We start from the raw sequence: 26,087 nt of genomic DNA on the forward strand, positions 1-26,087 counted from the left end.
TTTTCAGCAGTACTTTGTGTGCAAGAAATTCTTCCTTGGCATCATCTTCTCTCTCACACTCACACACTCACACACTGCTTTAGAAGTGCATGCCATGTGGCAGTGCCCTGGGAGTGCAGAGCTGGATTCCATCCCTGGCTTTGTCCCTTTTTAAGAAATCTATATTTAACCGCTTTGGCCCTAAAGGGAATTAGCTAAGTCAGGGCTCCAGGGAGTGCCAAAGGCTTGGGATTGCACCAGCGGTTCTGAATCTGGAGTCCAAGAGTGGACCTCGGAGAGTGTGTGAACCTCCGAAAATGCCTGCAGCAGCGTGTGAGTTTAGGGGTGCTGCTTTTAACTGGGTCTCAGAGCAGATGTGTGACCACTGACCGTACCCTCCCCCCGCAAAAAAGGTTAAGAACCGCTGCCACGAGGACAGAGTGAGTAGCTCCTTCAAAAGCAGGCCGAGCAAAGGAATGGCATTCTAGAGTTTAGGGAGGGGTTCTTAACAAGAAGGGATGGGAGGGGAAACTATATGCGAACTTGGGTGTCATGCACCTTCTGAGACTAGGACACAGAGCTTGCACTGGGTCTCCCAAGAGTTCCCAACTTCCAAGTTTAAGAATCACAGATATGGAGACTTAATGGTGTTAAGATGTTAATGTCATCTGAGAGGGAAGATATTTCTAAGAGTGATTTTTTCCAGGATATAAATGCATTGATTTCATGGTGGAAAGTCTGAAAAAATCTTCAGGGAATCTCCTAAAAATCACCTGTAATCCCAACATCCACAGATAATTTAAAAAAAAAGTTGTATTCAGAGTGTCTGGTATCTGTCTGTCTGTCTCTCTCATTCTGTCTCCATATACATGCATGTGTGCATAAGAAAACCCGGAATCATACTGATTTTTAGCACGGCTCTTCTACTGGTTATTTTATGAGCGCTGTCTCCTGTTGTTTTCTAAGACTGTCTTATACTGTTTTATGTGATTTCAACCACATGTCACATAGAAGCCTAAAATATAAAATAGATGAAAGATGAGAAGTTCTAGCTAAAGCACAGGATAGGAGGGCGTGCACAGGGAGACGAGAAGCACAGTTTGAAAGTCGCTGCTCTAAAAGCATGAGTTTTAATGGCGATGTGGTATTCTACTGTATGGATGTGTAGGGTCAGAGTTAGCAAGTAAAAATATAAGGTGTCTAGGTAAATTAGAATTTCAGATAAACAATGAATAGTTTTTTAATCTAGCTGTATTCCTTTTTGAATTTTAGATAAGTAATGAACAGTTGTTTATAGAATGAGTGTATCGCATTCATTATTTGAGACATGCTACAAAGTCATTTGTTGTGTATCTGAAATTCTGACTTAACTGGGCAGCCTCTCTTTTACATGGCAACCTCATGATACACCACAGTCCACCTACCCAAGCTTTCATTGTTGGACATTTGGATTGTTTTTCCCTATGTTTTACTGGTATGAAAAATATAGAGTGGTATATCTTTGCATGCACACCTTCATATACTTACTATTTTAAAACACCCTAGAATTAGAATTGCTAGACCGAAGGTTGTAAACATTTCAAAGGCTTTTGAATCATTTTCCAATTTGTTTTCCGCAAAGGAGTCTACTCTCAAGAGCTGTGTATGCGAGTGCTTGTTTTGGGAGGGGTTAAATACGCATCGGTCCATCACCAGCAGTTTACGTTGGCTTGTCTTGCTGCCCCGGGGAGACGCTGAGACATGGAGCTTCAAGGCTGGCAAGTTTGATCCGTGGGGTTCAGGGTGGCCAACAGGACTGGTCAGCCCAACAACATCGGGGTGCATGGGATCAGGGGTCAGGGCTGCTGAGGCTGGGTAGAAGTATGTGAGACCGTCAAGGAGAAGAGGCCACAGTGACAGATCTCACCCAGGAGAAGTAAAAATAAGCTGTGAGGAGCCGGGCTCATTGTGAAGCATTCTTTTTAGTAAGCAGCCTGTGTTCCGTAAAGACAGCCGTTCCAAGAAGGGGAGAGGAAAAGTCTCACAGGGTTTCTTTTTTCCACTTAAAAAAATAAAAGTGACATAAACATAGTAATAACCAGAAGGATGGAAAATCACCCGTAATCTCTCCATCCTGACAAATCACTGTTTTTGTTTTTCAGCATGCCTTCCTTCCCCATCGCAGCCCGCAATTTTTACATATCTGCAATCACAGAGCGTGTGCAATTTTGATCCTGCTCTTTCCTCCCATTACTGAGCAAGCGTTTTTCGGTGCGGCTCCAGAGCTCTCATAGCTGCTATTGTGAGTTATTTTTTCTCAATTTCACAGGTAGTAATTATTCATTAAGACAAATTAGAACATCCACATAAACAAAAAATGGAATCACAATGCACATATTAATTTGTAGCCTGCCTTTTTTCACTGAACTGTATACGGTGAATATCTTCTTTGCATGACGGAATATATTTCTGCATCTTTAGAGAAAATTGCAATGTATTGTATTGAAGGAGTGTACCAAAATTCATTGACCTAGTCCCCTATTACTGGAAATCTAAGGGGGTTTTTTCCTCCACAATCTTTTGCTATTATAAATGGAACCCATTTTTAATCATTTCCTTAGGACAGATTTCTGAATTGAATCATAGGTACACATCTTTTTTAGGCTCTTGATACATACTGGTAAATTTGCCTCTAGAAGATTTATACCAGGTTATCCTCCCTCTAATGACACCTAAGAGTGTGCTTATTTCCCCACAGCCCATATCAATTATTATAAATGGTTGCCAAATACTCTTTTCAGTTGATGGAACATAATTTACTTATTTGTTTCCCTACTGTTGACATTTGGATTGTTTTCAAATTTCCAGTCTTATAAATAATACTGTCACCAATATCTTGGTGCCTAATAACTGTCTATAATTAATGATACGATTAAAATAGGAACCCTAAATGAGAAGGCATATTTATACATGCCACTCCCTCCTTCCAAAGGTTAAATTGAACTCTTCTGGCCCTGACTGGTGTGGCTCAGTGGGCTGGGTGTCATCCTGCAAATGGACAGGTCACCAGTCAGGCACATACCTGGGTGGTGGGCCAGGTCCCCTATTGGGGGCATGAGAGAGACAACCGATCCATGTTTCTCTCACATATCTACGTTTCTCTCCCTCTCGTTCTCCCACCCTTCCCCTCTCTCTAAAAATAAATAAACAAAATATATATATTTTTTCATTTAACTCTTCTTGGTATATGGGAGATTCGGGCCTCAGTTGGCACTGTACCATGGCTCGGAGAAGGTAATGGACAGAATGAAACCGAAAAGGCCGTATGTCAAAAGATGCAGCACTGGACATGTACTGCCAGACAGTTTTCCAGAAGGGTACTAATTTAATTACCATTCTCGTGGCTTAAAAACAATTTAATGTGATATTCAAAGGGTATTAGTCAAAGAAGAAAAGCACTAGCCACCGGTAACCCACGATGATGATCAGAGCTGCTGACCACTCCTCCAGTTCCTGTGGAACGGGGGTTTCTGGGGCACAATGTCTGCACCTTGTTGATGTGACAAACACCCCTGAGCACCGACTGTGTGCCAAGCACAGTGGTGGGTTACTTAGGAAGGCGCTGTTGGGGGTCCTCCACAATCCGCAATAAATGCGTCCTGAAGACTGGTGGAGTCAATGGGTGTTGTCACAGATCATCTAATGTTCAAGGTGGACGAGGCCTCGGAGATCATCCTGCTCAACCCCCTCCTTTTATACCATTGTTGAGTGAGGGCTCCCATGGGCCAGATGCAATGATTTCATTTAATACGCAACACCCCTGGGCAGTAAGTATCATTACGTCCTTTTGTAGCTGTGGAAACCGCTGTGCACAGAGGTTAACTCAGGTGCTGCAGAATGGTTTGTGGGCTAGCCTGACAGTCCTTTTCAATATTCCTTGGCCTGCCTGCCCCTGTCAACCAAGTTATTAGGTTAAGCACTTGACACTAGGGACTGAAGAAAAGGTTTTTTTTAAAAAAAAAAGCTTCAAATAATCAAAATGGGAAAAAAAACACACCAATTGCTAGTATGCCTGAGTACCAGCCTCTTCAGGGTGTTCTTCCATGGTTGGTGCCTACAGTCCAGGTGAGGTTAGTGGCCCTTGACCAGGGTTTACTTCTTAGTCCCAACCCCCCACTCTGTTTTCAATCGTCAGGTCTGTGCTTTGGGGAGAGATCACATTGGTGTCGGAGCATCACCTAAACAGGATTCACTTGCAACAGCACTCCCCACCTCCACACTAGGGCGCAGCCCCCTGCACTGCTTCACTCCTCCTCCACTCTGAAGGGGAGCAGAACACGCCACGCCCGAATATGCCACTTTGGTGTATTGATTATTTTGAGCTGTAGGCCCTGGAACAACAGCAAATGCGGGGACAGCCTTTCTCTGAACTCCCTCGTCTGCCTAAAGACAGATCCTCCAAAAGGAACTCACTTGTCATTAAGTCCCCTCCCCAGAGTTTCATCAACCAGGGAAGTGTGACTCTTATCACGGGAGAGGAAACTAGAGGTTGGCACCACACCCAGACGCCTCATCACAAACTGTCATATTGCCCATCTATTCTTCTCAGAGCTCATCCATGTTTCCTAAAAACCACTTACTCTCCCCCGAGAGACCTGCATTCCTCTCCCCTTTCCCTATTAAGATGGTATTAAATCCTGCATTCTAAGCCACCTCAGGGAATTACTTATTTCTCCCTGGTATCTCCCATGTATACATGCAATATACATATTAATAAACCCCTGTTTTTCTCTTGTTAATCTGTCTCTTATTGCAGAGGTCTAAGCCAAGAACTCAGAGGGTAGAGGGAAAATAATTTTCCTCCCCAGCAACTGCCCTTCCCATTCCTCTCCATCAGAAATAGCCTGCTCCTGGCTGATGCTTCTGCCTGCAAATGTTACAGCTGAGGAAGGGCTTACTTTATCTCAATTTATGTATCCCTGAGATTCACTCTGAAGATGACATTACTGATGATGACAATAAATAGCTCGACTTTTTTATCTTAGGTAGAGAACTAAGGTTCATCTGTTTTTTAAAAATAATTTTTATAAAAGATTAATGCTACAGGAACTACTATAAAGGACACATGGACAAAACCAAGGGGGAGGGGGGAGGGGGGAGGGGAGGGAGGGAGGTGGGTTCACCTGGGGTGGGGTGGAGGGATGGGGAGAAAAGGCATACAACTGTAATTGAATAACAATAAAAAAAAAGATTAATGCTTATTAATTAAAAAATCAGACTTGTGTAAAATAAAAGGTAAAGCTCTTCAGTCTTCCTATTCACTCCCATGCCACTTTCTGGAGGTGACCACTGTTTAGCGGTTTGCCGTGTATTTTTCCACATATTATCTGTGCATTTCCATATGCATGTATTTATGAACTGTTTGTACAAAATGAGTAATACTATGTGCACATAACTATTCCTCCTAACATTTGTTTAGAATTTGACTGTAAGGATAAACTATAATTTATTTAACTAGACCTCCACTGATAGTCCTTTGTTGCCAGCATTTTGAATAAATACTACTGTAATTAATATCCTTGTACATTTTATGTACTCATGTGAGCTTAATTTCAGAGTTAATGGCTAGAAATGTAAGACGATCCTCTAAGGTCCATACTGGGACCATCCCAGGAAAGCCAGGTATATGTTCACCCAAAAACGGAGCTGCTACTGAGTCAAAAAGTACCATTTTAAACGCTGACATCATCAGACCGCCTGGTTGTACCAATGTATAATCCACTGACATATAGGAACTCTGATTTCTTCCAACTTTAGAAATACTGAGCACTATACTCATTGAATATGAGTATTCTTGAATATGCCAGAAAAATTAGCAAGAAATTGTATTTTTTTAAAGTTGTACTTACTTAAGAATCAACAAGGTTGAACAGCTTTCATTCATTATTGGTGTTTTGTATTTCATACTTTTACAAATTACTTGTTTATGTCCTTTATGTCTACATTTAAAAAAATTATTGGTACTTTCCCTATTGATTTGTAAGGGCTCTTTGCATATTAAAGAAGTTAGTCCTTTGTTGGCATATATTTGGCTAATATTTTTTACCCAGGAGATGTTCTTATTCTGACTTTGGGTGCTTTTAGCCTTAAAAAGTTTTAAGTCTTTATATGTAGGGTTTTTACATGACATTTGGATTTTATGTCTAAGATTGTAAAAAAATGAACCACTTTTTTCTTTACACTTTTTAAATTTTTTAAAATTTCAAGCCACCTAAAATTTATTTTGGTTTAAAAAATGAATTCAGCTTTACTCATTTCACGTTGGCTAGTCACTTTATAAACAATTTTTATTGATTGATTTTGAGAGAGAGGTAGACAGAGAGAGAAACATCTATTTGTTGTTCCACCTAATGATGCATTCAATGGTTGCTTCTTGTATGTGCCCTGACCAGGGGTCGAACCTGCCACATTGGCATATCAGGAACAACACTCTAACCACCTGCACTACCCGGACAGGGCTCTAGTCGCTTTTTGTAACATCATTAACTGAACATCATTCATGTCTCTCCCTCGCCCCTGCCACCCGAAGTACCACTATATCTTATGCCAACTCTCCATTTGTACCAGCGTCTATTTCTGACCTCTCTCTTCTCTTTATCACTCTATTTGGCCGTATTCCAGTAGTATCATGCCATATAAAGTCTTCAGTCTTTTATATGTCTTAATATCCGGTAAGTCCAGTTCCCTGGGGTTTTTTTTCAGATTTTTTCCCCTGATTGTTCACTGGTGTTCAAACTGTTGCAGTGGAACCAGCCCCCACCCCGCCCCGCCCCCACCACGGTTGTTATTTAATCAGGATCGCAGTGAATTTATAGATGAAGTCAGGGAGGACTTAATATCTTTATATCACTGAGACTCTATGAAGAACATCTATAGTCTTTTATATATGAAGAACACATATAATAAACGGTTTATTTAGATTATGTTACAAGGAGGACACAGTCACTGTGCTGTCGCTCACCAGCAATCACAGGGCAGGACGCTGTGCAAAAGCGGCAGTGAGGACAGCACGTAACACCGCATTTCCCTGGGCGCCGGCGAGGGCGCCTTCGCTGCGCCCGGAGCGGATGACTAGTGTCTCCGATTTCTCATTGAGTAAAACTGCGTGTGTAGCATATCCCAGAAGTAATCAAAAAGCTCTATCTGTTGACAATGTTGGTATTATTCCTGCTTCCAGATTTCATGGCCAATTTTTATGTTGTACCTGGATAAAAAGCTGGGCTGCTGGTAGAGGGGCCAGTCTAGGGGCATGGTCCCTCTTGAGGGGACAAGTTGAGCCTGCCCCAGAGGTGGCCCTCAAAGAAAGTTACATAAGGCAGGTTGCTTTTTTCCAATTTCCCTACCCCTTCTCTCTCTCTTTTTCCCTTAATCTGATTTTAAAAGTCGCCTCTATTGTGCCCTGTCCTATCGGCGGATCGAACCTGTTTGACTATTAGTCATGAACCATAGGTAAAGTACTTCTGTACTTGACCCACAATGCCAGTGAGGCACTGCATCAGCTACTACTCTGATTTAGCTCTTTGTCTGAAAAGTGTTACAAACTGAGGTGCCCAGCCCATGATTGGGGTCTTGCTGGGTTCTAATGGGTTGAATTTCATCCTGACCCAGCAGGTCCTGACCTCAGAGGGTGAGGCAGGAAGCTGTCGCCACCCTTGAAATAATCATACCCTATGTGTTCTACGTGTTACACAGACAGTTATTCTTTTTATTTTTCCAGTTAATATCTGACAGGGTCAAGTTCAATAGATTCTGAAATGAAACACCTGAAGTGCAATGCTAGTGTACAAATGTTGACATTTTACAGTGGCGTGACTAGACCAGAATGGGTAGTGACCTGTACCATGTGTTAGCCAGGAGGGTGGTGCTGGGGCCTGGGGAGCCCTGGGGTCATCCTGCCTCGGCAGTTTGTCCCACTGGCTTCCTTTCTTGCAGCTGCTCAGCGTGGCAGTGTTGTTTGTGGGGGTGGAACCAACAAACAGACAAGAACCTGAACAGGAATCAGCTTTGTCTCTCCCCTTAGCCGTGATTGCAACAAAGGCCGCCAGGACCCTGAGGGTGTCCCTGGCTGGGGAGACAGAGGAGGGCCTAGGCTGGCCCAGGGAAGGTTGGTTGTGGGCTTTTTTTAGTCTGAGTAATACAAATTCTTGTACTTTTCATTTTTTCCATAGTCTTCCTAGCCATAAGCCGAGTCATGCCCATGTCAGGCCAAGAGATGACAGCACTGGGCAAGTCCCCATTTGAGGCACGAACTGATGCTCTGAAGCCTGAGCCCAGGAGGGAGGCAGCCTCCAGGCTGCACTTCTCGGACCTGGCTGTGTTCTGGGTGCCAGAGTCCGGTTTCCTTTGGAGCGGAGAGACTCCATTGGAAGGCACACGTGGGCCCTGGAGTCGTCTAAAGGCACATAGAGGAAGCTTTGTGTTCAGGCTCCGCAGCCAGACAGCCGTAGATCTAGTCCCAGCCTAGCCACTCAGCAGCTGTGTGACCTAGACGTGTTGTTTTATCTCTCTGGGCCTCTGTTTCACCCCTGTAAAATGAGAATAAGAGCATCTATTTGGCAGGGCTGCTTGGCGTTAGAAATAAGCATCTAGCCTAGCACCCTGCTTCTCGTCAAGCTGGGTGCGGATCATTGCAGATCCTGAACAAGCAGTCAGCATCGGCTCATTTCTGTAGAAAAGGCCTAATCTTTTCTCATGCTCTGCAGAGGCGTGGTTGGCAGGCTTAGGCAAGGTTCTGGTACCCTTCACAGACTGAGAAATGCTCTACTCCAGCTGCGTAAACTGATAAGCACATAGAAACTGAGCTGCCACACCACGTATACCCAGCATGGACCAACCTTAGAGTCGCTCTGTCCCTTGATGGCCTCTGGGTTGGGCAGAACGTAGGAACTGAGACCTGGCGAGCTTGATTCGACCTGGAATCCCCCTGGATCTGAGCAGAGACCATCTGGAATGGTGAGGCTGATGCCTCGTCCCAGCCTTAGATAGAGGACCCTATTTGGCTGAGATCCCTAAGGGAATGGGCAGTGCACCCCGCTCTTCCTGGTGAGACCACTTATGCCATGAAACTGTGAAGTCATCAGCACTCCTGGAAAAGTCAGGTCATTGTGGGAAATGTAACTGGAAGCCCAAGGCGAGCTTCCCAGGCAGCCCCTCCCTACCCTGTACTCCTGAGTGTGTAATTGAACTAGAGCCTCCCTGGGCCTGTGGGAATAGGTGGTACAAGGTGGTGGTTTCCATAGCAGCAGTGGAAACTCTAGCTGAGTTGCAGTCAACTCCGCTAATGGTGAAGCTCCCGGTCAGTACAAATACAGGCTGGACATCAGACTGGTGGTGAGGATCCTGGGGAAGGAAATCAGGGGAGACTAATGACTAAGGCCCCTCCTAGTTCTTGGTCCTGTGATTTCACCGGCCCATGACCAGCAGCTGCTCACCATCCTGCACCTTTATAAAGCAGCAGCTCAGCCTTGGGAACACACTGGAACTTCCTGGAGAGCGTGAAGAACTCCTGGGGCTTGTGTCCCACTTCCAGAGCTTCTGATTTAATCGGTCTTTGGAAAAGCCTGGACAGCAGGATTTTAAGTCTTCCACAATGATTCTAATGTGTGGCCAAGGTAGAGAACCACTGGTGGTAAAAAGCAGGCGAGCCAATAATAATTAATAATTAAAAGGGGGTAGGGGAGGTAGGAGAGGATGAAGGGGGATAAATGGTGATGGAAGGAGACTTGACCTGGGGTGGTGAACACACAACACAATGTACAGATGATGTGTTATAGAGTTGTATACCTGAAACATGTAGTGTTATTAACCAGTAGATTCAATACATAAGAAAAAATTAATAATTACAATTATGTGCCGTATACTATGCCAAGCACATTATCTACATTATCTCCTTTAATCTCCCCAAGGATCCCCATTTTTCCAGATGAAGAAGCATGCTCAGAAAGGGCAAGAGAGCAGTGAGCACTGGCATTCAGGCTGTCAGATTTCAAAGCCCAGGCTGGTAACCCCCATAATAACTGCCTCAGAGGCAATGTGAAAGGGAAGATGGGGACATGTCTGGGGCGGACCCCTCGGGCACCCTTGATACCCTCAGTGAGTTTCCCTTGCACCCAAGCTGAGGTTCCGGGCCCTGTGCCACCCCAGCATGAGGGTAGGAGGAACACTGGCAGGCTGGTGGGGCTGGCTACTTCCCCAGAGCCCATTGACTGGTGGGGAGGCCCTGGGAGACCTGCCTGTTCATTTGGGAGAGGTGGAACCTGAGACTTTGGGCTCCGAGAGATGGTGAATTATGTGCTTAGTTTCCCAGCTCTCGTAATGAATGGCAGTCTTTCAACTTGGGACACAGCCTCAGATGAGATTTGGGTCCCAGGGGAGTGGTGGGGAAGCACATTTTGTTCACCAGGTGTTTTGGGTTTAAAGCAGACTCAGAAAAAAAGTCAGGAGGCTTTTTCCATAAAATAGGGCCAGAGCCTTGTTATTTGCAGTTCCATTGAAATTTAGCGAAAGGCGAGCCCAGCAGGTACCTGTTTTACTGGCAGTAAAAGGAAATTGGACAGCAGTTATTTAAAAGGAGTCTGAGTTGTTTAAACCTAAAATTGAGGGGTACATGTATGTTTTAAAAGAAAGTTTACAAGGCTTGGGGATTTGGGTTGAATGATTTTTGATGAACATGACATGGAAAATATTTTCCTTTCTCATTTTAAACCTTCCCCTTTGCTGTTTGTTTTCTAAATTTAGAAGGAAGGAAAAATATGCAAATCTAGCTAGAAAAAACATCGAGCAAGTCAGGCAAGTTTCAAAGTTTAATTGAAGTGATGGACTGAAAATAAAACTCTCTCCAAGATGAGAGGTAATTCAGTTCTTCCCTTTTATAGAGCAGAGTCATTATTTCAGCTTAAACCATTTCAGATGTGATTGACCTTATTGCACACGGAAGCGCTGGCTTCGGCACTTCCCAAAAGAACAAAGCCTGGAGAGGAGGCAGCTGCCTAAATGTCAGCCAAGAATGCTCAGCAAGAGGCTGGAGGGCAGTGGGAGTTTGACCAGGTTGTCACTCCTCGTCTCCCCAACCTCGTTCCTGGCCGTGGCAAATCAAGGGCCCCTTAAGCCATGGTCCAGATGGAAAGCCCCGTCCTCCCTGAAGCCAAAGCCTGACCACAGACCTGCCAGCTGCGAATGCCCCACCCATCTCTGGGCTCAAGTCACTGGGCCACATGCCAGAGACCAGCCTGGTATCTTGGGATGAATGGCTGCCACCTATACCATCTCACTGTGATTGGGAGCTCCTTTTGTTTCTTACTGTTTGAGAATGGTTTTCTATTCATTGAAAGGACTGAGGACTGACATTTCTGAACTTTTGGTCATTAGAAAAGAACACTCAAACTAGATTAAGGAAATAGATAGAACAGACAGATAGATAGATAGACAGACAGATAGATAGATTTAAAGAAAAAGTAAATTTGGAACAGGTATGACTGACTCCAGGGACCCAAAACAATATCATTTGAGCTCATGCTTTCTATCTCTTGGCTCTGTTTCTTCTTGGTTTCATTCTCCAGGTAATATTTTTCTTTTTTTAATTAAGATATAATAGACCTACAACATCATGTTAATTTCCGGTGTACAACATAACGACTTAATATTCGTATATGTTGCGTAATGATCACCCCCACAAGTCTCATTAACACCCACTACCACACATATCTACACATTGTTTCCGTGGGATGAGGATTAAGATCTACTCTCTTAGCAACTTTCACATATATTGTACAATACAGTATTGTCAACTATAGTCACCATACTGTACATTACAGGGACAAGTTTTCTCCATGTAATTGGTAAGAACATCCTTGCCTGTCAAACTCAGCAGCGCTGCTAAAAAGAGCTCACCTTATAGGAAAGTCTCAGGGAAGATTCTGATTGGCTCAGAGTGAGTCAAGTGACCATTCCTGAACCAGTCCCTGTGTCGGGGAGTGCAGTGATAGGACCTGCCCAGCCTGGGTCTTGTGCCCACTCCTGTGATAGTGATCAAGGTGTTGGTCAGACAGGGGACAGTGATTGACAGCCCTGCCAGGAGCATGTGAGTGGACAAGAAGATCCCTCCTATGGTAAAACCTGCCTTGCCACCCCTTCGGTCCGTCTCAGTCCCAGGTGTTGTGTAGCCAAGAGTGTGTGTGAGGAGCTGGGGAGCGGGATGCTTGAGGTCAGGATGGCTCATCATTCATGGACTCAGTAGCCATTGTTTTTGAGTCCCACGATCACTCAGGCTCCGTTCTGGTCTTCGGGACCCAGCATTTGACAAAACAGACAATCCATGTCCTGGAGAAACTTATACTCTTAAGGGAAGAAACAGTCAAAAAGGTAAATAAGCAAAATACACATAGAATGGTGCACAGTGCTCTATAAGGAAAAATAAAGCAGGGCAGGAGGATAGGGAATTGAGGGGGGCGAGGGCAACAGTTTTACAGATGGTGGTGGGGAAGGCTCTCAAGGAGGCCGCAGGTGAGCAGCTCCCTGCAGGGGTGAAGGAGGGAGCCATGCAGACCTCTGGGAGAAGGGCCTTCCAGAAAGAAGGCAGGAGAAACAAAAGGGCTAAGGGGAAGGGCGTCAGCCGGCTCAAGGAACATAAGGAGGTGAGTATGGCTGGAGCAGAACCAGGGAGGGGGTGGTGGTACAAGCTGAGTCCAATCAGGTGACAGGGTATGCACCAACAGAGTCTCCTGTACCACCGTGAGCTTGGGGGCTTGTACCCTGAGGGACAGTGAAGGCCATGGCATGTCAGGTGAAGTGGCAGAGGCTCCTGTTTGTTTGCTGTTTTCTTCTCAATCCATTTTCAGTAACCTGAGAGCCAGAGACAATATTTAGATAGTCATTCAGTCATTTACTCACTCATTCATTCCTTTATTCAGCAAACCCCTCCTCAATACCTACTGGAATGATGCCAGGTGCTGGGAGCTCAAAAATGAGGAGCCTACCATCTAGTGGAAAAGAAAGAGAAGTAAATACAGATGTCAGCACCATGTGATATAAAACTCCAGAAACAGCCTCGATGCCCTCACCGCCTGCAGAATGGGCAGCAGTGCAAGCCCCCTCAGTAGCTCCAAGCCCAGGATCTTAGGCCTCTCAGGTTGCTCCAGATATAGCTCCTCATGGTCCCACAGCCTGAAGCCAAAGGATGCATCTACCCCTCACGTGCTCATATGCTAAGCAAGCATTGTGGGTGGGAAAAGAGGATAGCAGCAACACGCTTCAGGATGGGGAGAAGGGGACAGCATTCGTGGGTGTCCAATCCATGGTGCCTGCGCCGTTTCCGGATTCCTGCCCCAGCTGGGGTTGGGGTGGGGTGAGCTTCCACGGCCAGTCCTCCATCTACCTGTGCTCTGAGGTTGGGGATGAGGGGCTTTCTTCATGATCCTCCACGGCCTGCCTTGGGGGAGGAAAGGGGCCAGATTTCTAGATTCCTCTTCCGAGGGCCATACTGCTTTGCGTTTATCTGTCTTCATAGCCTCTCGCACAGTGTCTGCACTTACTGGACTTTCCGTCACTATTTGTTAATACTAGTGGGATGCCCATAGGACACAACTTGTTGATACCCAGGACAGGGGTCTAAATCACACTGAGGAGCTTGGGGAAGACATCAGGGGCCCCTGGGTTGGTGGCTTGGAGGACCCAGAGGATGGGACTGCCCATGTCTGCAATGGGCAGTGCAGGAGAAGCAGCTGCTTTGGAGATCAGTGAGGAATTCATTTTGAGGTGTTGAGTTTGAGGTACCCAGGGGACATCCAAAGGCCTAAGTCTCCAGATCAAAGAGCAGGGCCAAAGGGAAAGGTGAGTTGGAGAGCTGGAAAGAAATGAGCTGCGGTGTGGGCGTGGGAACTGGTACTGGATATCCCAGGGAGAAGAGCACTGGGCGGTGCCTGGTGTGAGGCCAGGAAGGTGCTGGATGGAGAGGCAGTGACAGCCCTGCAGAGGTCACATTCCGCCCTTCCTCAGTGTTCTGTCTATTTAGCTGGCACAGGGCCAAGCGATGTTTCGGCTCCAAACCCCAGGGACTGCTGGGTCAACATGAACGCAGAATTGAGACCTCTGGGAGGAGGCGGGCCTAGTGTTCCCATGGCACCCTTCTTCACAGGTTGTCTCCGCGGTGAAGGGTCTAATCTTGGAGGAGGGTTGGACCGTCATGAGCTGTGGGTCTGTGGGCGGGAGCAGCCAATGTTTCCTGACAGCATCTTTGGGATGGCTAGCTCGGTTCTGAGGCCCCGTGAGGAACTTCTCTAGAGAGCATTGGCCGGAGCAGACGCTCTTCCACAACATTCTCTGTGGTCCTGAGGAAGCTTTGAAAGAGGGCAGCAGGCTGGGCATCAGGGAACAGTCTCAGAAGTCTTCCTTCCCCTTCCTGACATGTGAATGGTGCTCAGCAGAGCTTTGTTGAATGAATGGGTGGACGGATGAATGAGTGAGTGAATTCAAGCATGTGTAAGCAAATGAATGAATGCTCCGGTGCACTGGAACTCCCAGAAGCTTGCCCCAGTGCCTAGTAGATGGGTGGTTCTCTGTCAGTGTTTATTGTGTGATGGTAAGTGTGAGCTCATAGAGTGACCTTAAACCCTAACTAAATAAATGTTATTTCCCACAGTCAAAGGATAATTAAGCGGCATACTCTCCCTTTGGGAGTTTCTGCAGTTTTGCCTTTATTTCAGCTCCTTAGCTATCAGCTGGCAGCTGCTGTCCATCCTCCTAACCCTGGGCTGGAAGGATGAGGGGAAGAGTTAACACCCATACTTTCCCCGGATGGGAAGGGCACAAAGGATCTCACAGTCTCACTCTCAAAGCTGGACAGTGTAGGTCCTCCCAGCTATCCAGGGTTCACATCAGAATGTTCTCCCGCCCTCCTTCAGTATTTCCTGAAATGGATTTTGAGCCATGGGAGCCCTGCTACATCTGTCCAGCCCTTGGCATGGCATTAATTCACAATATCTCAGTGTAGCAGCTGTAACCGTTGCCACCCCCTGAGCATAGAGGCCCTAAGCATCTGCATCTACCACGGGGCTGGCTGGGCCACACGAGGAAATCTCCCTCACTGGGTCTGGCTTCGGGAGCTCAGGGACTGGCTCCTAGGACAGGGTGAAACTGGGAGGCAGGAACACTACAGAGTGGCACTCTTTAAGGAGACCAACGCTCCTAGGAGCCTTCCACATTCCTGTCTGGTGAGGTTGGGAGCTGTGCTCTCCAGGGACCGTGCAGGCCCTGGCCTGTGGTGGATGTTTCCCAGCCTTACTCAACACATTAGTTTCTTGTCCCGCAGGCCCAGCCGCCTTCCTGGGACCACCTCTGTAGGGACCAGGCCTATGACAGAGCCCTCCTGCAGGGGTTCTGTGCATGGACGGTTCTCACCCATCTTCCCGCCACCTCTGTGTGCCCGCAGCTCTAGTCCAGACTGCTAGTCATATGGAAGGGTTGGAGTCAGGAGGCACTCACAGCTGATGGCATTTCAGGGCATTCTGGGGAATGTCCAGCCAGCAGTTTGGTTCAAATAATGAGATGTCAGGATCCATCCATTCATCTCAGATGCCTTCTTCCCCAGTGTCTTTCAAGGTGGGACTTGGGGAGCGCAGAGTAGGGTGCGGCTAAGAGCGGGGAGGCTGGGTCATGGCATCTGCCATCTATCACTCCCCAGCACTGAGCACAAGAGGACCCAGTAGGTCTGACATGAGGCCATTTCAGCAGCGAGCACAAGACCCTGAGAAGATGCATCATTGTCTGTGCACTTGACTGCTAGTGCTTCTGACAAGCCTGTGAGAGCCTGCGTGTCCTCACAGGCAGTTCTCTGCATAGCAGCTTGTCTAAGCCCTGGGTGTTTTACCGATGATACCTAGCCCAATGGCAGGCCCAAGTTCACTGCTAAGAGACTGTCAATCTTCTGGTAGCTTGGCAACTTCCAGCTTCCTTGGCAGTTTCTTCAGGATGCCTCATCTTGGGGTCTGGTGCACTGTAGAGTCACCCTCTCCATAGCCAGCACACAGAAGTGGTCAAGGGTTTGGATTTCAGAGTTAAAACCACTAGTTTGAATCCAGAACCTGTGACTTATTAGCTCTGACCTTGGTCTTTTTCAAAAAAATAGGTTTTGCTTTTTTTTTTAGAGCAGTTTTAGGTTTACAAAATTGAGCAGAAAGTACAGAGTTCCCATTCCCTGCCCCTCACACAAGGATACTGTTTTTGACTTCTTGAGCCTCAGTCTCCTCATCTGTACATTGGGGGAAACAATGACATGCTCACAGAGTCTGGGTCAGGGTCAAGTGGGGCCTGCGGTTGGCTCCCGTCTGGTAGTAAGTGCTTACCACAGTGGCCACTTCATCCTGGGCCCCTCTGATGCTGACCTTTGTCTCAGGTGACAGGAACACCCTCCAGAGGCTTTGATGAGAAGGCGTACTTGGCGGCCAAGCAGCTGAAGGCCGGAGAGGACCCCTACAGGCAGCACGCCTTCAACCAGCTGGAGAGCGACAAGCTGAGCTCAGACAGACCCATCCGGGACACCCGCCACTACAGGTGCGGCCTCCATTGTGCCAGTGGAGAAAGACGGTGGGGGGAAGGGCCAACCCCAGTGAGCTTGGTGCTTTTTTCAGCCACAGGGATTTCAGAAATGAGTACAATTTCCTCAGACTCAGTCTACTGATGAGACACTCACACCCTCACCTTCAGCCGTTTACCTGACTCCTGTTTATTTCATTTGACCAAAGAGAACTTCCCATCTGGAACCAGGGAGGCCCCTTAGCACCTCAGTCTGAAGTCCCAGTGAGAGTGACCTACCAGGGGGCCGCAGGGAGGTCTGAGGGGGTGGGCGAGCCTGGTGTTCTTGGTACCCTGCTGGTGGTGCCTGACGTGAAGAGGGGCCACCAGCCCTGCCCATGCTGTGCAGACCAAGGAGTGCTGTGCCCGCCCCATTAACATCCCTTTCCTTCCTCCCTTCCTGCCCCCCTGCCCTCACTTCCTTGAAACTCCCAGAAATGTCCTTAGTTCTTAGTTCTCGAAGGGCCATAGCTGGGAGAGGCTGAGGACCAGGACCAAGGGCGCCTTCCACGCTAATCCCAGTTCTGACTCGCTCAGCGTGAATGCCTGACCTTGGCCAAGTCATCAGCCCCCTCCTGGGTTCAGGCCCTTGTTGTGTGCTGTCTAAATTACACGATGTGCCACCTTCAGTGTCTCTTCTTCCTGCTCTTGCCTCCAGAACGGCCTGAGCTCCTTACCCTGAAGTGGGAGCCTCCCCTCCCCCCCTGGGAGCCTCTGCTCCTCTTCACCCAGCTCTTAGTGCTCCCCAGTCCTATCCTTCTCCTGCTTCCCTCCTTGTCTTTACGCACTGTTTCCTCTCCTGAACCCCCTCCACACACACCTTCACAGCTCCCCTCAGTTCCTCTCCTCCAGGGAGAGTCCTTTGCCAACCCAGGCTGGTTAGGGGGCCTCCTCTACTCTCCGTGCAGACGCCTAACAGAACAGCAAGGGGCCGTTGGAGCGGAGCCTCCCACGTGCCTGTGCCTTTGGATGGCCAGCGTGGGCTGTGTTGGGCGCAGCTTGCGTTCCCAGAGCTGCGCTGGTCCTGGTTTGAGGGTAGGCGAGAGGGACTCAGGCCCATTGCTTCTCTTCTGAAGCAGCTGCTCCACAGAACAAAAGACATTATGTGAGATGAGGGTGCAGAAGGGGACCTGCTTTTAGCACCTTCCCTGTCACTCATGGCCGTGTGCCTGAAGTCCGGTGGGCTTGGTGGCCTGTGCAAGGTGAGAAGGGTGTGGAGGTGGGGGAGCCCCAGCCCGACCTCCCTGTCCTCAACCCCAGCACTGTCGGCCTCCAGAAACAATTCCTGCTCCCCAGCAGGGCGATAATCCTGCTCCTCAGGAAGCTTCCCACTCAGGTCTAATGGCTAGTTCAGGACCTAAAAATTCTTTCTCAGCGGTCCCCGAGCGGTCTCGCCTCCCGTCTGCCTGTGCAGCAGGGCCTGCAAGCTTATGTTCACACACATCCACTTGGAGACCTTTTATGGGCAGTCCTGACCGTGGCCAACCTAGACCCCAGGGCCTGGAGGGGCCGCTGACCCACGTCTGTGAATTGAGAGGGTAGTCTGGATCCCCTCTGTCCTCCCTCCCACCCACCCCCACTCTCAGCCTTCTCAGGTGTTCACTGAGGAAATTAAAGGGGAATTCTTCTTGGGAATCCACACATTTTCAAATGAGACTCCTCAAACCCAAGGCAGTGGTAGGCTGGTGAGTTAGACCTCCTCTCCTGCCCCACAGCTGCTGCATGGCCCTCTCAGAAGCCTGAGGTGGGTCTGAGGTCTGTGTGTTCATGGGTGTATGTCCCCGTGGGCACGCATGTGTGGAGGGGGAGCTGCTGGCTTGGGTGCTGGCTTGGGTGGAGCCAAGGGTGCTGGCCTGAGCCACCCTCTTGCCCTTGGCCCTCCAGGCTGCTGCTTCTGCTGGACTCTAGGCTAGTTCCCAGTTCAGCCCTCAGTCTAGAGAGCTCCCCCATGATGGGGAGCAGAAACCTAAACCACGTAAAATAGACCTACCAGCTCTATTTTAGCCCCGAACTCAAAAACAAGCATGAGACAAACCCCTTCAGAGGCTCTTGGCTCCTGGGAGCTGCCGGACAAATCCCCATCACCGAAGATACAAATCCCAGAGCAAGGCAGGGTGGAGAGAGTTGGAGGGGGCAGGTGAGAGAGGTGGAGTCTACCCTGCAGATGGGATCTGGCCCCCTCAGGTGGAGGATGAACATTGCAATCCAGATTCCCTCCCTGGGCACCAGATGGTTGGAGTTCAAGGACAGGGAGCTGGGGGACCTAGAGATCCATGCTGGGGGCGCTGGGTGCCCAGGGGGTGGCTGCTTCTCCCAGCACTCCCCATCTCACCAGACCAAGCCCACCTGCCCCCCACCCCACCCACAAATCAGCCTGGCTCTGGGAGGATGGGCACTTGGGAAGCTTGGCAGAGGTGAATTTCCCTGCCCCCACCCCCTCTCGAGGAAAATTATTCTGAAGCCTCTTAGGATTTCTCCCATGGGGGCCCCAGTCTGGTGGCCCTCCTGCCTGTCTGACCGGGTGTGCTCCGCAGGGCAAGAAGTGGGCCTGGGAATTCGGCTGTAAGCTGCTGTCAGGGGAATGAATGCTGTAATGAAAAAATGGTCACTGCTGGAATAGTCAGTGAACAATTGTAATAAAGGAGATTGCCATGAGAACCAGCACGGCGGCTGCCTGCCCGCCAGCCCCAGGAGTGTGAATAACGCCTTTGCAGAAAGACGGATGAAGGCTGGCCCAAGTGGAGTGTTTTCTTTCCCTTTCCTGAGGCAGCGGGAGGGAGCCAAGTGTGGTGTCTGGGGGTGGCAAGCACAGAGCTGTTGGGGAGAGCGGGGGCTGGCGGGAACTGCCTCTGCTGTCTTCTCAGAGGCTGGTGTCCCCCACGAGCTCCTGAGAGGCCACTCCCCTGTCACCAGCTGTTAGTGTGGGCAGTGAGAGGGAGGAATTCACAGGCCTCAGGATGGGGTTGACTCCAGATCCTACCAGATGTCCTGGGGCAGGGGTGGGGGACAAGAAGGAAGAGCTGCAGGGTGTCAGAAACAAAACAGAGGCTTTTTTTTTTTGCCCCTGCCGCCCCATTTTGTCTCTTAGCTGCCCCATCCAGCAGGGAGTTCTGTCTGTGGGTCCAGGCCAGGGGCCCAGTGTGGTCCCTGCATGTGCTCCGAGCCCTCCTAAATGCCTCAGGGACTGTGGGGACCCCAGTGCTCGAGGTCTTTGATGAACAGCTTCTAGGCCTGGGAAGGTCTGCCAAATAGTGGTGTCCCTCCAAGGACTCCCAGCTGGGGGGCCTGAGTTGGTGGAGCATGGGTGTGGAGGAGCAAAGCCACATCTTGGCTTCTGGCTTTATTTCTCTGTCCCACAGAGGTGTTCTGGGGGGCAGCAGGCTGGACAAAGAGAAGCCTCAAAGCCTGCCCTGAGGACATTCCCACAGCTGCCCTCTGACCTCTCTACTCCCTTCTCAGCTGTCCATCCTTGTCCTATTCCGCGGACCTGCCAGCCACCAGCGTCATCATCACCTTCCACAATGAAGCCCGATCGACCCTCCTGCGTACGGTGAAGAGGTAAGCCCCACCTCGGGACCCTCTTCTCAATGGGGCTGCTCCCTAAGGCCTTGGGGTGACCTGCTGAGCCCCTGGCTGGGGAGGACATTGAGATCAGGTGCTTTGGCCAGATGGGCACTGGGAGGGGGAGTCCTGCCTTCTAAGAAGCTGCAGCTGGAGAATCAGGCTCAGGGACCCCAGGAGTCCAATTGTTAGTGAAATGCACAGTCCAGCACAGGGCCACGTCCCTAGGAAGAGGGCAGAAATGCAGGGGTCAGGAACCAAGACAGGCTGGGATGGACGTGAGGCCTCAGGAGGATGATGGCAGCTCAATAGGTTCAGACAGAGGCGCCCCTTCTGTCCTCCCAAGCTCGCCCTGTGGTCGAGTTTAACTCCTCCTCACTCTGTTTCATAGATGAACTTGGATGAGCATAGGATTCAGAAAGGCATGCCCAGTGGTATTCTAGGGATTAAAGAGGCTCGAGTTTCCTTTTCCTGGGAATACAGGAAGACGAGGGATGCTGGGAGACAAAGAGTCAGGGGGCTTCCTGAGAACACCCCTCCTGACTCATGAGGCCCAAACGAGCCTGGCCAGCCTTCTAGGCAACAGGGTCAGCCGGGTCCCTGGAGGAGCCTGAGGAACACCATGCTCCTCAGCCACGAATCAGGGCCCGAAGGTTTGCAAGCAGCTGCCCATGGCTAGCATGCTGGCTCCCGAGCTGGGTGGTGGGGGAGCCCCACAGCAGGGAGGGGTAAACAGAAGGTGGCCCCTAAATCTGGGCTTCTCTCTCCCCTTCACTGCTTCAGTGTCCTGAACCGAACTCCGGCCAACCTGATCCAGGAGATCATTTTGGTGGATGACTTCAGCTCCGATTGTAAGTGTGCACCGTCTTTTGTTGTGTCCCTCCAAACCCCATCTCCCCAGGATGCTGACGCAAGTGTTCTTGAGGTTGTCCTGGCCATCATCACAGGCTGGCCTCGGCCCCTGACTGGCATCTTCAGTCTTTTCTAGCTGCCCTCCCTGGTGCTGCTTTTTGGTGCCAAAGGAGGAGAAAGAGTGATGTTGCTTCGATGGGACGCCAATGAGACGACATTTTTGAAAATCTGAAACAACATCAGCAGCATGCTTTCTTATTACAGCTGTCACAGGGAGAAGATTGTCCCTTCAATCTAGCTCCACAGATGTTACACTGCTGATGCGCTGGTGCTCTCTGGCGCCCCTGGGGGGTAATGCCATAACTACAGGCAGTCCTAAGTCTGGCCTAGGCATGGGGGACCCAGGGCAAATCCTTTGGCCACTAGAGGTGACATGCTCCTCCATGCCTCCCTATCCCCAGTGCTTGTCCTAGGCCAGGTATGGGCCAGCTCCTGGCCATACCAGGCAGTTCTAATGGTGGCCAAACCTCCTGTGATCTGATGCCCATGTCTGAATGAGTTTCCTTCTTTCCACCCTCAGCTGAAGACTGTCTGCTCCTGACCAGGATCCCCAAGGTCAAGTGCCTGCGCAATGACCGGCGGGAAGGTAAGTTCTAGGACCTGGGGTGCCACCACAGACCCATTTTGGCCTAAACCTCCACACCTCCCCATGCCCTTTTGGTGCCATGTCGTGCACACCTGCTGTGTTCCTGCGACAAGAACTGAAGTCTGTAGAAAGACCCTCCTATTATCCCAGGTCAGCCCCTACCCCAGCGTGACGGTAGGCAAGTTGCCGTGCTGGGAATTGAGGATAGTAATAGCCCCTGTCTGCCTTGCAGTTATTGTAAACGTGAAATGAGATGGGCTGTATGGAAACGCTTTGGGACAGTCAAAGGGCAGTATAAAGCAGATGTGACCACTTCCACCTAAGAGGTGTTTGGGGCATCGGTGACAGTGTAGGATTGTACTCGGCACTCTAGGGGACACAGAAGAAGTGTACAACGTGGTCCCTGCCCTCGGAGAGCTAAGAGGTAGCCGGGAGGTCAGAATCCACCACAGCAACAGGTGGGTTTTAATTATGTGGAGGAATGGAGATCGGAGAAGAGCAGCGTGATCAGGGAGTAGGCCTTCACTGGTGCAGGTGGCAGGGGTGCTGTGAGACAGTGGAGCAGGGACAGCATTCCAGGCTCAGGGACTCTGCATGAAGAGGCTCTGGTCAGCCGTGGGTACCAAGGGACCACTCGCAGCCCTCCTCCCAAACGCACATCTTGTATAGCCGGCATCACTTTTTTAGGTTTCTTACACTCAGTCCTCATAATAGATAAGGAGACTTGGGCTTAAGGAAGTTCAGAAATTTCCCAAGGTGGGGATGAGGGAAGGAGCCAAGATTCCAACCCAGGGAGGGGGCTCACCCCAGAGCCCAGCCTCCCCACCTCCTTTTTACTCTCCTTTTCCAGGAGAATCTGGGCCTGGTCAGCAGGGGGAATGGAGGTAGATGACAGAGGGCCTTAAGCCAGAAAAAGACTTTTAGACTTGATAAGGCAGATAGTAGGGAGCCACTGAAGGGTGTGTGTGTGTGTGTGTGTGTGTGTGTGTGTGTGTGAGTGAGACAGAGAGAGAGAGAGAGAGAGAGAGAGATGTATGTGATGGATGGATTTAACAAAGACCAGCCAGGCTGAGGAGACCTTCTTACTGGAATGGAAAGGCCGGAGAGAAATCTCTTAAGTATGGCAGGTCCTCAAATAATGTGGTTTCTTTATAACATTGATGAGATGCTGTAGGAACTTAGTTCTTGCTTCTATTAATTAGCCTACGGTAAAAACTGGCTTTGTTATATGTCATTTCACTTCAAGTCACAGAAGTTCCCACGGCGTTGAGTGAGGACTTACTGTGCAGTGTTGCAGGGACCTGTAGGCCTGGGAATCTGCTCTTCCCTGGGGTTTTGCCTACAGATGCACATTTTTGCAATGAAATTAAGGAGGTTTAAATTAGGTGCTTTATAGCTACCTATTGAGTGAAAAGATGGGACAGATGGACTTGTGGAAAGATGGATGAATAGTTGGATAGAAGCAGAGTGCTGGGCAGGGGAGTGACCAGGGAAATCTCTCCAAGAAGCAACTTGTATTTCAAATTCTTAGAGGTTGTCCCGTCTGCCCCCACAGCTCACAGGGCGCCAGTGGCTGCTCTGTGGCAGGTAGGGCCAGCTGGGCCTCCTCTCACCTAACCAGGTAATTCCGCAACCCTAACCAGGGAGCCTCCAAAAGCAAGGTCACTTTTTGGCTGTCGGTGCACAGTGGGCAAATCTGGGGGGAAGGGGGCGGAGGCAGAGCAGAATCCATCCCGTGCAGACCTCCTGGGCGCCAGGCACTCTCTCCAACAGGCAGGGATTGTTCTCTGACTCTCAAGGTAAAAAGCTGGGGCTCAGAGAGGTTAAATAACATGCTTAGAGTGAGCATAGGGGCTGGCGTGCTAACTCCAGCCTGTCCTAGTCCAGAAGATTCTCTCCATGTCACCCATGATGGTGCAGTCGCCAGGGTCCACCCTGAGGTTCCCCCACGGTTGGGGGAAAGGCTTTTTATTTCTGGTTCTCCTTTGATATTAAACCACAATTTATTGGCAATTCCCATCCACTGAACTCTGGCTGTTCACCAGTGTGTCCCCAGAGCCCAGAACAAGGTCTGCCACGTGGAGGGCACTCTGAGAATGATCTTGGAGTAATGATGGTTGATGGATGGATGAGAGAAAGAGAGGGAGGAAATAAACAAATACAAAGTAAAGTTCAGTCACAGTAACTAGAGGAAACCTCTAGAAGGGGTGGAGATCCCGGAGACTTTGTGGGGATGGCTGGGCAGCAAATCGGCTCAGCACCAACCCGTCCACATCCCCTGCAGGGCTGATCCGGTCCCGAGTTCGCGGGGCAGATGTGGCCTCAGCGGCCGTCCTCACCTTTCTGGACAGCCATTGTGAAGTGAACACCGAGTGGCTGCAGCCCATGCTGCAGCGGGTGAAGGAGGTGAGTCTGTCTGTCCCTGGGGAGCTCCTTTCTCTCCGGATGTGCCTGCCATGTTCTTGGCATGAGGGCCTAGCAACGGTCTTTGAAGTTGAATTGGCAGAGTAGGAGCCTCAATGGTCTGCTGTCTCCTGAGTGGCTTCACCTCACAGAGCCTTCTCTTCTGAAAATGGGGATAATTATATTTGTCCCACCAGGTTGCTGTGAGAATTAAACTGGATGAAAGCCTGGGTGAGCTATAAAGCTACTACTATGAATGGGTTGTTTTCCTCCTGGGGAAGGCAGGGTCCTGGGCTGGAGCGGGGTGGGGTGGTTTGGCCCAGGCTGGGGAACCCGGGAAGGAGGGAGGAGGGGACCGTGTCCTCCAGGAGAGATGAGGGCAGGGAAGAGTTGAGGGCAGGGAAGAGTTGAGGGTGGAGGCCCAACTGCGTGCCTGCTGTTCTGCAGAAGGGGGAGGATTAGGACAGATGGAGGAAAGGATGAAGTGATTACAACTTACTATAGAAAGACAATTATCCCAATTTAAAAATGAGCACAGGATTTGAATGGGCATGTCTTCAAGGAAGATACGCCGTGGCCAGCTAGCACATGAAAAGGTGCTCAGTTTTCTAAGTCAGTAGGGATATGCAAGTCGAAACCACGGTGAGACGCCTATTAGGATGGCTGTAATCAAAAAGGCAGGGAGTGAGAGCCCGGGCGGGGGATGGGGATGGGGAGGAGCCTTTGCACAAGGCTGGTGGGAACGTCAATGGTGCAGCCCTTTCGGAACCAGCCTGGCAGGTCCTCAAAAGTTTAAACACAGGGTTAGCATCTGGCCTGGCACTTCCGGTGCAGGGCATATCCCAAGAGAGATGAAAATATACTCCACACTAAAACCTGTACACGAGTGTTCGGGGCAGTGTTATTCAGAATACCCAAACGTGCACACAACCCGACTGTCTACCAAGTGGTGCGTGGGTCAACAGCATGTCACGTGCCCGACGGAACGTTACTCAGCCACAGAAAGGAACGAAGTACCGATACGTACTACAACATGGATGAACTTTGAACTTATCCTGGGTAAAAGAAGCCGGTCACTAAAGAACGCATAGTAAATGACTCCATTTATATGAAATGTCCAGAATAGGCAAATCCATAGAAACAGAAAGCAGATTAGCGGTTGCCAGGGGTTGAGGGGTGGGGGGGAGGGGGAGCAACCGCTAATTGTACAGGGTTTCTTCTTGGGTGATGAAAACGTTCTGGAATCAGATGGTGGTTGCACAGCCTTGTGACTGTCATAAAAACCACTGAATTGCACACTTCAAAATGGTGAATTTAATGGTATATCAGTTATACTAATAAAATTGCTATAAAAATGTGAGTCATATCTCAGTACAAAACAGTCTATAAGAAGGACAAGGTGAGGCCCCCACAGAGAAGCCATGGTGGTCTCCCCTGATCCCCCACCTCCCTGGCTGTGTCATCCTGAGATGGGGTGTGAACCCGGGCCTGAACTAGATTCCAACCTGCAGACAAGAGGATTTTGAGGGTCAATGCAGAGTGTGGGAGAGGAGAGAAAGAAGAGGCTCTGTCCCATGTCCCTCCAAAGAGGGCTGGCTGATAGAGGGCAGTTAAGTTTTGCATGCAGTATATGACATAATTCACCACCATCGCTACCCCTCAATAAAAGTAACTTTGGTAAAATTGACGTTACCGCCATGTTTTAGAAGCAAATTTGTGTCCTAGAGGTGATGAAGGGACTAGCGAGCCTGACTTTGCAGTGCGTGTGGCATGAAAGAAGTGATACCCAGGTTACACAAGGGAGCACAGGGTCCCTGCCCTCAAGCTGCTGGTGGCCCCGTTGGGAAGACCCAACCCAAACAGGTACAAAGGTGGACGACAATGAATAGAACAGTTCAAGCCAGCAACAGAAGAACTACCTCAAGCAGCATATGATTCACTGTTCCAGGAATTGTCTAGATTATATGTAATTATGAGAGCAGCTTAAAAGCAGAAGAAATAGTCGGCCTAAAGCAATCAGGGAGAGCTTCACTGAGGAGGT

At 49.4% G+C, this 26,087-nt stretch overlaps 1 protein-coding gene across 1 annotated transcript in view; it reads left to right on the forward strand.

Annotated features, from left to right (window-relative positions):
• The window catches only part of GALNT16 (polypeptide N-acetylgalactosaminyltransferase 16), a 79,530-nt gene that overhangs the window by 32,974 nt on the left and 20,469 nt on the right, over positions 1–26,087 (forward strand). The window contains exons 3-7 of the mRNA XM_024567977.4: positions 16,406–16,563; positions 20,044–20,142; positions 20,929–20,996; positions 21,578–21,643; positions 23,928–24,049. Of these exons, the coding sequence (XP_024423745.2) occupies positions 16,406–16,563; positions 20,044–20,142; positions 20,929–20,996; positions 21,578–21,643; positions 23,928–24,049 (513 nt within the window). The remainder of the gene's footprint in view (positions 1–16,405; positions 16,564–20,043; positions 20,143–20,928; positions 20,997–21,577; positions 21,644–23,927; positions 24,050–26,087) is intronic.

The sequence above is a fragment of the Desmodus rotundus genome, chromosome 7, assembly GCF_022682495.2.
Source record: "Desmodus rotundus isolate HL8 chromosome 7, HLdesRot8A.1, whole genome shotgun sequence".
NCBI lineage: Eukaryota > Metazoa > Chordata > Mammalia > Chiroptera > Phyllostomidae > Desmodus > Desmodus rotundus.